This window comes from Budorcas taxicolor, chromosome 5, assembly GCF_023091745.1.
Source record: "Budorcas taxicolor isolate Tak-1 chromosome 5, Takin1.1, whole genome shotgun sequence".
Taxonomy (NCBI): Eukaryota; Metazoa; Chordata; class Mammalia; order Artiodactyla; family Bovidae; genus Budorcas; species Budorcas taxicolor.
In genome coordinates, this window is record NC_068914.1 from 86,278,852 (window position 1) to 86,293,804 (window position 14,953).

Consider the following 14,953-nt stretch of genomic DNA (forward strand, 5'->3'; position numbering starts at 1 on the left):
ATTTTTATGTTCTTTTATAAGTTGACATATAGTTAATTTACAGTGTTTTTTAATACTGCTGAACAACAAAGTATTTCAGATATGTGTGTATAGATATATATATATATTCTTTTCAATATTCTTTTCCATTATGGTTTATCACAGAATATTGAATATAGTTTCCTGCGCTATACAGTCTTGTTTGATCAGTCGCTAAGTCATGTGTGACTCTGTGACCCAATGAACTGCATCACTCTAAGCTTCACTGTCTTTTGCTATCTCTTGGAGTTTGCTTATATTCATGTCCATTGAGTCAGTGATGCAATCCAACCATCTCATTCTCTGTCATCCCCTTCTCCTCCTGTCCTCAAGTCTTTCCCAGCATCAGGGTCTTTTCCAATGAGTTGGCTCTTTGTATCAGGTGACCACAGTATTGGAGCTTCAGCTTCAATGTCAATCCTTCCAATGAATGTTCAGGGTTGATTTCCTTTAGGATTGACTGGTCTGACCTTCTTACATACCAAGTGAATCTCAAGAGTCTTCTCCAGCACCACAATTCAAAAGCATCAATTGTTGGTGCTCAGCCTTCTTTATGGTCCAACTCTCACATCTATACATAACTACTGGAAAAACCACAACTTTGACTAGATGGACTTTTGTTGGCAAAGTGATGTCTCTGCTTTTTAATATGCTGTCTATACTTGTCATGACTTCTTTTCCAAGAGCAAGCATCTTTTAATTTCATGGCTGCTGGCACAGTCTGCAGTAATTTTGGAGCCCAAGAAAATAAAATCTGTCACTGTTTCCACTTTTTCCCTATCTATTTGCCATGAAGTGATAGGACTGTATGCCATGATTTTCATTTTTGAATATTGAGTTTTAAGCCAGTTTTTTCACACTCTTCTTTCCCTCTCAACAAGAGGCTCTTTAGTTCCTCTTCACTTCCAGCCATTAGAGTGGTGTCATCTGCATATTTGAGGTTGTTCTCCTGGCAATCTTGATTCCAGCTGTGAGTCATCCAGCCCAGCATTTCACATGAGGTACTATGCATGTAAGTTAAATAAGCAGGGTGACAATATACAGGTTTGATGTACTCCTTTCCCAATATTGACTCAGTTCATTGTTCCGACAGTCCAGTTCTCACTGTTGCTTCTTGGCCTGCATACAGGTTTCTCAGGAGACCGGGTAAATTGATTTGGTATTCCCATATCTTTAAGAATTTTCCATAGTTTGTTATGATTCATGCAGTCAAAGGTTGTTTATCCATTCTATATTTAAAAGCTTACATCTGCTAGCCCCAGCCTCGCACTCAATCCCTCCCCAAAACTCCTCCCTTGGCAACCATAAGTCTCTTCTCCGTATCCCTGAATCTGTTTCTGTTTCATAGAGGGGTTCATTTGTGTCATATTTTAGATTCAACATATAAATGACATCATATGGTATTTGTCCTTCTATTTCTGCTTTACTTCGCTTAGTGTAATAATCTCTAGTTGCATCTATGAGCTGCAATAGGCATTATTTATTCTTTTTTATGGTTGAGTAGTACTCCATTGTATTGATATATATGTACCATATCTTCATTATCCATTCATTGGTAGATGGACATTTATGTTGTCTCCATGTCTTGGCTATTGTAAATAGTGCTACTATGAACATTGGGTGTATGTTTCTTTTGTAATTGTAGTTTTGTCCAGATGTATGCCCAGGAATGGGATTGCTGGATCATATGGTAATTCTATTTTTAGTTTTCTGAGGAACCTCCATACTGTTTTCCACAGTGACTATACCAATTTGCATTCCTACAATCAGTGTAAGAGAGTTCCCTTTTCTCCGTACCCTTTCCAGCATTTGTTATTTGTAGACTTTTTAATGACTAGTATAAGGTAGTGAAAAGTGAAAGTGAAAGTGAAGTCACTCAGTCGTGTCTGACTCTTTTGCAACCCCATGGACTGTAGCCTACCAGGCTCCTCTGTCCATGGGATTTTCTAGGCAATAGTACTGGAGTGGATTGCCATTTCCTTCTCCAGGGGATCTTCCCGACCCAGGGATCGAATCCAGGTCTCCCACATTGTAGACAGACAACTTTACCGTCTAAGCCACCAGGGAAGTCTGGTATAAGGTGGTACCTCATCATAATTTTGATTGTGTCCCTCTAGTAATTACTGATTTTGAGCATCTTTTCATGTGCCTATTGGCCATCTATATATCTTAATTGGAGAAATGTCTATTTAGGTCCTCTGGCCATTTTTGGATGGATTTTGTTTTGTTTTGTTTTTGAGTTGAATGAGCACTAGGCCATTCATGTATGACCTAAATCAAATCCCTTATGATTATACAGTGGAAGTGACAAACAGATTCAAGTGATTAGATCTGATAGACAGAGTGCCTGAAGAACTATGGATGGAGGTTCATGACATTGTACAAAGGACAGTGATCAAGACCATCCTCAAGAAAAAAAGAAATACAAATAGGCAAAATGGTTGTCAGAGGAGGCCTTACAAATAGCTATGAAAAGAAGATAAGCTAAAGGCAAAGGAGAAAAGGAAAGATACACCTATTTGAATTCAGAGTTCCAAAGAATATCAAGGAAAGATAAGAAAGTCTTCCTCAGTGATCATTGCAAAGAAATAGAGGAAAATAATAGAATGGGAGAGACTACAGGTCTCTTCAAGAAAATTACAGATACCAAGCGAACATTTCATGCAAAGATGGACACAACAAAGGGCAGAAATGGCATGGACCTATTAAAAGTAGAAGATATTAAGAGGTGACAAGAACACATAGAAGAACTATACAAAAAAGATCTTCATGACCCAGATAACCACAATGGTGTGATCACTCAAGTAGAGCCAGACATCCTGGAATGTGAAGTCAAGTGGGCCTTAGGAAGCATCACTACAAACAAATCTGGTGAGGTGATGGAATTCCAGCTGAACTATTTCAAACCCTAAAAGATGATGCTGTCAAAGTGCTGCACTCAATATGCCAGCAAATTTGGAAAACTCAGCAGTGGCCACAGGACTGGAAAATGTCAGTTTTCATTCCAATCCCAAAGAAAGGCAATGCCAAAGAATGTTCAAACTACCACACAAATGTACTCATCTCACATGCTAGCAAAGTAATGCTCAAAATTCTCCAAGCCATGCTTCAACAGTACCTGAACTGTGAACTTCCAGATGTTCAAGCTGGATTTAGAAAAGGCAGAGGAACCAGAGATCAAATTTCCAACACCTGTTGGGTCATCAAAAAAGCAAGAGAGTCCCCCAAAAACATCTGCTTTATTGACTACACCAAAGACTTTGACTGTGTGGATCACAACCAAATGTGAAAGATTTTTCAAGAGATGGGAATACCAGACCACCTGACCTGCCATCTGAGAAATCTGTGTGCTGGTCAAGAAGCAACAGTTAGAACTGGACATGGAAGAACAGACTGGCTCCAAACTGAAAAATGAGTACATCAAGGCTGTATATTGTCACCCTGCTTATTTAATTTATATGCAGAGTACATCATGAGAAACGCTGGGCTGGAGGAAGCACAAGCTGGAATAAAGATTGCTGGGAGAAATATCAATAACCTCAGATATGCAGATGACACCACCCTTATGGCAGAAAGCGAAGGAGAACTAAAGAACCTCTTGATGAAAGTGAAAGAAGAGAGTGAAATAGTTGGCTTACACCTCAACATTCAGAAAACTAAGATCATGGCATCTGGTCCCATCACTTCACGGCAAATTGATGGGAAAACAATGGAAGCAGTGAGAGACTTTAGTTTTTTAGGCTCCAAAGTTACTACAGATGGTGACTGCAGCCATGAAATTAAAAGATACCTGCTCCTTGGAAGAAAAGCTATGACCAAACTAGACAGAATAGGCTTTTGTTTGCAAAGAAGCCTGTCTAGTCAAAGCTATGGCTTTTCCTGCAGTCATGTATGGATGTGAGTGTTGGACTATAAAGAAAGTTGTGTGCTGAAGAATTGGTGCTTTGAATTGTGGTGTTGGAGAAGACTCTTGAGAATCCCTTGAACTGCAAGGAGATCCAACCAGTCAATCCTTAAGAAAATCAGTCCTGAATGGTCATTAAAGGACTGATGCTGAAGCTGAAACTCCAATACTTTGGCCACCTGATGTCAAAAGCTTACTCATTGGAAAAGACCGTGATGCTGGGAAAGTTTGAAGGCAGGAAGAGAAGGGGACAACAGAAGATGAGATGGTTAGATGGTATCACTGACTCTATGGACATGAGTTTGAGTAAACTCCGGGTGTGGGTGATGGACAGGGACGCCTGGTATGCTGCAGTCCATGGGGTGCAAAGTATTGGACATGACTGAGGGATGAACTGTTTCATTTTGTTTTTGAGTTGAATGAGCAGTTTGTATATTTTGGAAATTAAGCCCTTGTCAGTTGCATCACTTGGAAATATTTTCTCCCATTCTTTGGTTTGTTTTCTGCTTTGTTTATGGTTTCTTTTGCTGTGCAAAAGCTTATAAGTTTGACTAAGTGCAATTTGTTTATTTTTGTTTTTATTTCTATTACCTTGGAAAATTGACCTAAGAAAACATTAGCACAATTTATGTCAGAGGGTGTTTTACCTATGTTATCTTTTAGAAGTTTTATGGTATAATGTCATGTTTAAGCCTTTAAGCCATTTTGAGAGTTTTTTCGTGTGTATAGTGCAAAGTTATATCCTATCTTCATTGATTTACCTGTGGCTGTCCAATTTCCCAACACTGCTTGCTAAAAAGACTGTCTTTTTTTCACTGTTTGTTCTTGCCTCCTTTGTTGAAGATAAATTGACCATAAGTATGTTATGTATTCTTTTCCAGTAAAGGTTGTGACAAGATATTTAATATATTTCCCTGTGCTATCCTGCTTAATAGTTAAATAGTATATAACATTACTGTTTATCAGTTTTATATACAATAGATTTTATGTTCTAATTTCACACTCCTAATGTATCCCTCCCCTTCCTCTTCCATTTTTCGTAACCATCAGTTTGTTTTCAAATGAACTCTCAACTTTCAATTGAACTTTCTGTTACAAAATAGAAACAGACTCAGACACAGAAAACAAACTTAAGTTCTTTTAAAAAATATTTCCTTTTTAATGAACTTTTTTTGTCTCCATAATGGTTTATTGAATGCCTACTATGTGTCTGTCATACTGTACTAAGTTGCTTCATGTGAGAGTGTTAATCACCCAATCCTGTCCAACTCTTTGTAGCATTGACCCAATATACTGTAGCCTGCTAGGCTTCTCTGTCCATAGAATTCTCCAGACAAAAATACTGGAGTAGGTACCCATTCCTTTCTCCAGGCGGTCTTCTTGACCTAAGGATCAAACCCGTCTCTTGCATTGCAGGCAGATTTTTCAGTCTGTCCTCTGGCTATATTGCTTTATAAAAACCCACTCCTTCATTTTATCCTCATAACAAATTCAATAAGTAAGTTACTTTACAAATGAGATAAGTGTAGCTCAGGATCTGGGTCACATTGCTAGTAAATGGCCAGATCGAGATTCTAGTCCAGAACTCTCTCTCCAAAACCCATTATCACATCCATGTCTTTATATTGTCTTCCCTGAAATGTAGATATAAAATGGTATTTCATCAAATATTGCTGGTTAATCAGATCTTATAGTGGAATCCTGTAGAAAAACCTTTGAAATGAATGTTCAGATGTATTTTAATCATTGTAGTCTCAGTTATGTATTGTCATGGCTGTCCTGTGGACTGATTTTTTTGGGTTTTATACTGAGGATATCTGTGCCTCTGATTTACATTAAATTGGGACAGACATTGCTTTGTAAGATAACAAAAGTACTGACTCTTAATATTTCCTTGTATTTCTTCTTAGTCTCAGGGTACCAACTAAAAAATTGTTCCCTGGCCCTGAGAGCCACTGTATATTTTATGCTACTGTTGTTATTATGAGAAAATATCACATTATATAAATGCTTAAAATGATGGAAATAAGTAACATTGTATTCTAATTCTGTGTTTTAAAAAAATATGGTTAAACTAGAGAAGAAAGATAAAGCAGAGATCAGAAACAGAAGACATTGGGAATACAAGAAGTGAAAATGTTAGTCATTCAGTTATGTCTAAATCTTTGTGACCCCACGGACTGTAGCCTGCCAGTCTCCTCTGTCCATGGAATTCTCCAGACCAGAATTATGGAGCAGGTAAGACAAGGTAGAAGAAAAGTGACTAGAAATGATGCAGCCCTTGGGAAAAACAATTGACCAGTTCCTCAAAAAATTAAAGAGTTAACATATGCACCACTCCAAGATGTATGCCCACTGTTCATAATAGCCAAAGAGTGAAAACAACGGAAATATCCAGGTTAACCAAATGTGGTGTATCTATACAGTGGAATTTAATTCAGACATAGAAAAGAATGAAATACTGCAACCTACTACAACAAGGAATAACCTGAAGACTTTATGCTGAGAGAGAGAAGAGTACATATTGTGTGATTCCATACATATGAAATCTCCAGAATAAACAAATCCACAGAGATAGAAAGTAGGTTAGTGTTTGCCAGGGAGGAAGGAAGAACCAGGAGTATCTGCTGAGTTTCTTTTTGGGATAAACGAAATGTTTTAGAATTAAATAGTGGTAATATTTACATGAGCTTGTAAATATACTAAAAATCATTGAATTTTACACTTTAACAGTACAAATTTTATAATGTGAATATATCTCAACTCAAAAGATATCACTAGAGATTCCTTATCGGAGAAGGCGATGGCACCCCACTCCAGTACTCTTGCCTGGAAAATCCCATGGACAGAGGAGCCTGGTAGGCTGAAGTCCATGGGGTGGCTAAGAGTTGGGCACAACTGAGCGACTTCACTTTCACTTTTCAGTTTCATGCATTGGAGAAGGAAATGGCAACCCACTCCAGTATTCTTGCCTGGAGAATCCCAGGGACAGAGGAGCCTGGTGGGCTGCCATCTATGGGGTCGCACAGAGTCGGACACGACTGAAGCAACTTAGCAGCAGCAGCAGATTCCTTATATTGCAAAGACTCCATTGAGAATCTTATTATATAAATGCATACATGTATAATTGAAATATAAATTATTTTTATTTTCAAATATTAGTTAAATCTGTTATAACCTTATGGTATCTATCCTTAAACTAAATCATTTTAATGGTATAGGAATATGGGTAGATAATTGATCTACAAAACACATTTTGTACTTCAAACCTTTAATTCTGTCTCTTTGTACACTAAAATCTTTGATTCTTTCCCTCTTTGTTTGTACACATACATACCTTATTATTATTTTAAGTAAGGTGCAGTAAATAAATCTTCACGCATAACTTCTTTAGTGTATGCAGTTGACCCTTGAACAATACAAAAGTTAGAGGAGCTGACCCCCTGAGCATTTGAAAATCCATGTATAATTTATAATTAGTTAACTACAGATAATGAAGTACTGTAATATTTCCTATAAAAATTTATATATGTTTAAAAGCTGATATAATATTATCTGAACATACTTTTATTGGTTTTTGTACTGTCCCTCATACACAGAGGGCAAGAAGAGACCAGGGAAAGGCAGACCACTCTAGACTGGTGGGTGGCAGATTTAATAAGCAAGGGAAGTTACATCTGAGGCTTGTGACGGGCACCCTCAAGATGAGTAGATCTCTAATTCCATCTATCAGAATCATAAAAATTTGTACCGACTTTAATGGAATTCAGTCATGTATACCATCCAGATGGTCTCAACACCACATTGCTCTCTCAGGCGGTCTCCTTTTAAAATTCTTGGTGGCTGTGGAAACTGTGGGTTGAACATAGGCCAGGGGAGAGGGTCAGGAGCATCAGATTGCCTCAGTCCAACTTATTGGACAACTGACAGTGAAGTCCTCTTGATAATGTCCAACAACTTTCTACACTGAAATGTTGCCAGTCGATACAATATTATTCCTTATAATAACATTTTTCTCAGTCCAGCATCATACATTGCATTTTAGTTGCCATGTTGCTCTAGTTTCTTTAAACTGGAATGAATTCCTCAGCATTTTTTTTTATGACATTGATATTTGTAATGAGTGAAAAACTATTGTTGGTGATTCATAAAGTCCCTCCATTTGGGTTAATCAGATAGTTTCTTCATGATATTTTTGTTTGAAAAAATATGAATTCATGGTGATACTCATTAAACACTACAGTTTTTTCTTTTTTTGCTTTTTCTCCCACATTTCATATTTATATCTTCCTTCTTCCATAATGAGAACCCTTCCTTGTGACATTATTAAAATTTACTTACTTGGTCTTTCCTACAACATAGTTTCAGAATTTCTACACCTGCAGCAATAAGAAACATGAACAGTTAGTTTCAAAGTTGCTTTGTGGTTCTTTTGGTTTTCAACTGAAATTATGTAGCCAAATTTGAAAGTTACTTAGATCAGTCTCTCTTCCCCTTTCAATGTGGTTATGTTGTTCATTTGATATACTTACAGTTTATTTGTTTCTGTTTGTATTCAATTTTAGGATTTCTTCCTTCATCTTTATTAGTTATTTAAAATAATATCATTTAACATGAGTCTAAGAGTTAAAATACATAGAGAGGATATTTAGAGTGGTCTCTCCCTTCCCTATCTATTCTGGTTTGTTCCTCCCATCTTCTATAGATAAGTGATTTCATTAGTTTCTGGTTTACTGTATTTCCTTTTGTAAATATCAGCAGATTTATGTTTTCTTATTTTGCTTTCATTTTACACGAAAGTAGTATATTGCACATTGGTGGGTCTATCAAATGGAGACAGTTTTGTCCCCTGGAGGATAATATTTGAAAACTTATTTTTTGTCTCTGCCACAGTGGGATGCTACTAACATCTAGTCATCTAGTGGGTAGAGACCAAATGTGCTGTTAAACGTCCTATAAGACACAAGATGTACCTCAGTAACAAAGAATTATCTGGTTTAACGTATCCATAATACCACTGTTGAGAAATTCTGCTATACATCTACTTTGTATTTTGCTTTTCAACTTAATATATCATAGAAATCACTCCATATCAATTCATAGAGATCTTCCACATCCAGTTTTATAGCTGCATGGTAAAGGTACTATTGTGTATTTATTCAGTCTCTTCTGTATGTGAATTTAGGTTTTCTCAATATTTTGCAATTTCAAATAATGCTGTAATGGATAACTTTACATACTTTTTTGTTCTTGGTAGTACACTTTTGAAAGTATATTTTTAGAATAAAGTCCTAGAGGTGGATCAAACACCAGATGATATATTGGTTTGCCAAATCCTCCCCAAAGGGTTGTACCATTTTGCATTTTCATGATTGTAAGAAAGTACCTGTCTCTCCATAGACTTGCCAATTGAGTGAACTGTCAAGTTTTTGAACTTCTACTAATCTGATAAGTAAGAAACTAAGTATATTGTTAATTTGCATTTCTCTTGTTTTGAATATCTTTTAAAAGTTTTGTTTGTTCATAATGTCAAAGGCTCAAATTTTATAATTTTTAACCCAAATAGTTTTAGATGAAATACAGAAGCAAAATTTATAAAATATAACAGAACACATGGAAACTTACAATACCATATGTAAAATAGATAGCCAATGGGAATTTGCTGTATGACCCAGGGAGCCCAAACAGGGGCTCAGTGACAATCTAGAAGGGTGGGATGGGGAGGGAGATGGGAGGGAAGTTATGGAGGGAGGAGATATGGGTGTACCTATGGCTGATTCTTGTTGATGTTTGACAGAAAATAACAAAACTCTGTAAAGCAATTATCCTTCAATTAAAAAATAAATAAAGTGGCAAATAATAATAATATATCTTATAGTACTATCCTTACAGGTATGTCTTTATATGATAGAGACATAAATCTTTTTTGGACGGAATAATCAAAATGTGCTGGGAAACTGTTACCCAAATTTTTCACTGATTGAATCAGTTCCCCTAAACGGAATCCTCGTCCTCTTGGAAAGGACTTGCCTTTTCAAAGTATTTTGAAGAATTAAATTCAGAGTATAAAACTTAAAAAAAAATACAACAGAACAAGTATGTATTTATGTTCTGAAAATATCCAAGTATTTCCTGTAGAAACTTTTCTTGTGGCATGTCTCAATATGTTTTTTCACATGAATAAAACAGCGTATTGTCCTGCCACATCTAAGAGAGAATACTTATCACCAGGTAATAAATATAATCCTAGATATAGAGTATTTAAAGACTCCTCTAGAGTTTTCAGGCTACTAGGATGTCACAATAAGTAAACTAAACTGATTTTGTCTCGGATTCTTGTGTTTTACAGGCCATACATGTCTCTTGGAAGTCTTCGAGATCAAGTAATTTATCCAGATTCAGTGGATGACATGCATGATAAAGGCTATACAGACCATGATTTAGATTGTATTCTACACAGTGTTCATCTCTATCATATAGTTCAAAGAGAAGGAGGTAAAGTCTATAATTCATGGGTTTTTTTCATGTATTTAACATAACTTAAAAAAAATTAAGTTGGGTTTAATTTTGATGTATGCTGTTGTTGGAACATAAGCACACAAGCAAAGATGGAGTTCATAGCTTTTGTTGCTTTTCTATTGTTAACTTGCTCTTTTCTGTTTATGCTATATTTCGTGCAGCAAACTAAGCTTTTTCCTAAGTCCACAGCTAGCAGTTGAAGATTTTTTTCATATTTGGATGAACATGTGTTCCTGAAGCCATAGTCAATGTAAATGTATGTAAGGTTCATGATAGAAATATTCTCCTGTTAATCCCTCAGTTTACATTTACTATAATAATTTGAGAAGTAGGTATTACAGAACTTTTTTATTTTCAGACCGACAGTCTTACCAATACATTTTTCTATCTCTACAGCAACACATAGAGAATTAGATAAAACATAGAAACTTCTGTTTGGTAGTTTTTCAGCATAAAACATACTTTGAAAAGGTAAGAATAAGAGTTATACATATCAGCTCAAGAAAGAATTACTTTCTGAACACAGAAATAACTTGATAACATATAATTTGATAGCCTAGACAAACTACTGAAATAGCAAGCTAGAATTCTAGGTTTAATTTTGCATATATTTTATGTTTTATTTTTCTAGCCCACTTACATGATCAAAAGGAGCAGGGTATTATAGTAATTAAGAATGTAGTCTTTGAAATCAGAATTCTGGAATCAAATCTTTAATAACTCTGTTCTCTGTACATTTGTATCTTCACCTGTAAAATGGAAATACCTTATAAAGATGCTGTGAAGATTTAATAAGACTTTATTTAAGTATTTAGAACAGTGATACATAGTAAATTCACAATAATTAGTTGCTAAAGGTAATAGATCTAGATGTAATATCGATACAAAGATATTTTGTCTTTGTGTGATGGTGCTTGATATTTTACATATTTCACATCTATTATTTCATTTGATACAATAAAAAACAATGTAGGGAAAAGAGGTAATATTATATTATTGTATTTATATATGATATCTATATATCATTTTAGAATATTATACATATTCATAAATATGTATATTTTATATATATCTTATAATATCATAATTCATAAGTGCTATAAATATGGAAAGCAGGTTGTCTTTTTGTGTCATATGGTCAACTTCTTCCCTGTTTTAAAACAGTGTGGCAAAATAGCAACTACCTATTAATTTGGGGTAAGTTATTTGGATAAGTTTGAAATCTAACAATCTGAAGAGAAATTTATAATAATTTTTTACATATTCTATTCTTTTAGAAGTTATCAAGAAATTCTAGAACTAGTTTTAAGAATTTTTCAACCTTAAAAATATATGATAGTAATTGTTATAGTTTATTCAGTGCTCACTCTGCAGAATATAACATGTTACGCAGTTTACAATTATCTTATTTAATATTTGTAGCTGCCCAATGATGTGGATTTTACTAACCCTCCTTTTATAGATGAAAATCAGAAGTTTAGCTGTTTCCCCAGGGGCCCTCAGCAAGTGGTGGAACAGGGATTCCAACACATATGAGACTTGGATGTCAATGTTCTGTATAAGATATGCCACTGTGCTATGCTGTCTCAACATCTTAGATATTAATAAGGCTTGTTATATCCTTATACATAAAAAAATGCTAAGGAAATCCATTTTACTTGCCTAGTCCTTAAAGCATGAAACATGTTTTTAAGCAAAGCAAGAAAACAAATTTGCAAGGACATCAGTTACTCTGGAAGAAGCCTGCTGAAGTTCTAGTAAGACTATTAATGATTTGAAGCAACACTAGTTCTAACACTTAAAGAAATTTGCTTAGAGAAATTCTTTACTTTAGTATAAGATAGATTTTAAAACTATGTTTTATTCCATCAAACAAATTACAAAATAGGTGTAGAATTGTTAACAAACAGATGTGAGCTAAAGCAGTTTGTACATTTTCAGGAAGCAAGAAAACTTCACTTCTTAGCTGACTTAGTCTCACTGTTTCAGCATCAGAAGAAGTATCATGACTCAGAGTTTTGATTTGTATGTTCTGTGATCAAGATAGATTGCCTGTTAAAGCTTTTGGGTTTATTGAAACAATGAACATAATTTATTTAAATACATAAAATTTAAGGATTTTTTGACCCAAATACTTTTTTCTTCTGCCTTCTTATTTCAAGGGGGGAGCTATTTTTTTAAGCCCAGAATATTTCTCCACTGTGTAGCACTCTAAAACTATTTTTTCAAATCCTCACTTATGTTTCATAAATGTTATAAAAGTCATAGAGGAAATTTTATTTCAACAGTTTTCACTAGAAGCAAGAACTTTGGGTCACATGGCATTTAGAGATTTTTTTTTTTCCCTAATATAAAATTATATTTCTAAATAGATGGAAAATTCCTGGAAGTTTGCCCAGGAGTGAACACTGGTCCCTTTTGGGGAGTATCATTGGGAAATAGGGAAAGTCTTTTCAATCCAGTGCACAAAAAATAATGAAACTCTAGTTCTCATTTCCTTTCCCTTTGACCAAGTTTATTTAGAAATTTTAGTAAAGATGAAAATTCAGTTGAGAAATAATAAAGAAAGCAAAGGGCCTGGATTTTTTCCAAATGGGAACATTAAACCTGGACTACTTGGGATTTGGTAATGTCCTAAGTGTATATGTGTGTGTTTATGCATGTGTATATTTGTGTGTGTGTGAGTATGTGTGAGAGAGTTTTGATAGTCATTTTCCTCTTTGAAAATCAGGATTTGCTTAGTCCACTCTGTTTTATGATATTCTCACTTCAGAAAAATATCTGATATGGCTGCCTTCCTAAGAGACCCAATGATTTTGTTTCTAAGTGACTTTTTTTTTTCTTATTACAAAATTAAGACAGGCCATAAAAATAATATAAAGATAGTAATTTTTCAAATATTATAAAAATGTACATCTTAGAAAGTAAAAGCCTCATAATTCCATTCCCAGAGATGTATAGGTTTATTTACAGAAATGCAGCTATAATTTACAGGGCTTCCCAGGTGGCGCTAGTGGTAAAGAATCCACCTACCAATCCTGGAAACATAAGAGACACAAGTTTGATCCCTGGGTTAGGAAGATCCCCTGGAGTAGAAAATGGCAACCCACTACAGTGCTCTTGCCTGAAAAATTCCATGGACCGAGGAGCCTGATGGGCTACAGTCCATGGGGTCACAAAGAATCAGACACAACTGACAACTGAGTACAATTATAATTTATATACACTTATGTGTTCTTACTTCTAATAAAAATTGTTGCAAAAATTTTTTCTCTGTGACTTAATTTTATAACATTTGTGAAACATAAATAAGGTTTTGAAAATAGGTTCAGATTGCTACACAGTGGAGAAATGTTCTGGACTTAAAAAAATTTCCCCTTACTAGCTAAGAAGGCAAAAGAGAAAAGTATTCGGGTCAAAGGCAGCTTTAATTTTACATATTTAAATAAACCGTGTCCTTTTGTTCCACTGAACTCAGTTTTAGCAAGCAATTGAAAATCTGCATATAACTTATAGAAGGGCCTCATATCCCTGGTTCTTTCATGTCTGCTGTTCTGCAGTTGTGGGTTAAACCAACCACAATCTATATAGTACCACAGTATTTACTATTGAAAAAAAACATGTGTAAGTATTTCTCAGTTCAAATTTGTGATGTGAATTATAAAGAACCTTCCTGTCAATCCAAGAGACATAAGAGACACAGGTTCAATCCCTGGGTTGGGAAGATCCCCTGGAGGAAGGCATGGCAATCTACTCCAGTATTCTTGCCTAGAGAATCCCCTGGGTAGAGGAGCCTGGTGGGCTACAGTCCATAGGGTTGCAAAGAGTTGGATACAACTGAAGTAACTTAGCATGCATGCACGCATATTTGCTTTACAATACTGTGTTTCTGCAAGGTGAATCATCTATATGTATACATATATCCCCCGCTTTTTTAGATTTCCTTCCCATACAGATCCTCACAGAACATTGACTTCCCTGTGCTACACAGTAGGTTCTCATTTTATACATAGTAATGTGCATATGTCAATCCCAACCCCAATCTCCCAGTTCATCCTACCCTCCTTTCCCCCACTGATATCCATAAGGTTGTTCTCTACATCTGTGTCCCCATTTCTGCTTTGCAAATAAGTTCATCGGTACCATTTTTCTAGATTCCACATATAAGTGATATTACACGATATGTATTTTTCTCTCTCCAACTTACTTCATTCTATATGACAGTCTCTGGGTCTCTTCACATCTCTGCAAATGGCACTGCTTTGTTCCTTTTTATGACTAATATCCCATTGTAAATATGTACCAGGTCTTTATCCATTAGGTTCCTTCCATGTCTTGGCTATTGTAAATAGTGCTGCAATAAATACTGGGGTGCGTGTATCAATTTGAATTACGGTTTTCTGCAGATAAATGACTGGAATGAGATTTCCTGGTCATATGGTAGTTCTATTTTTAATTTTTTAAAAAACCTCCATATTGTTCTCCATAGTAGTTGTACCAATTTACTTTTCC

The 14,953-nt window shown here is 35.3% G+C and overlaps 1 protein-coding gene across 1 annotated transcript in view; it reads left to right on the top strand.

The window, feature by feature from the left end:
* The window catches only part of ABCD2 (ATP binding cassette subfamily D member 2), an 86,853-nt gene that overhangs the window by 46,240 nt on the left and 25,660 nt on the right, over positions 1 to 14,953 (top strand). Inside the window, exon 7 of the mRNA XM_052640694.1 lies at positions 10,272 to 10,417. Coding sequence (XP_052496654.1) covers positions 10,272 to 10,417 — 146 coding nt within the window. The remainder of the gene's footprint in view (positions 1 to 10,271; positions 10,418 to 14,953) is intronic.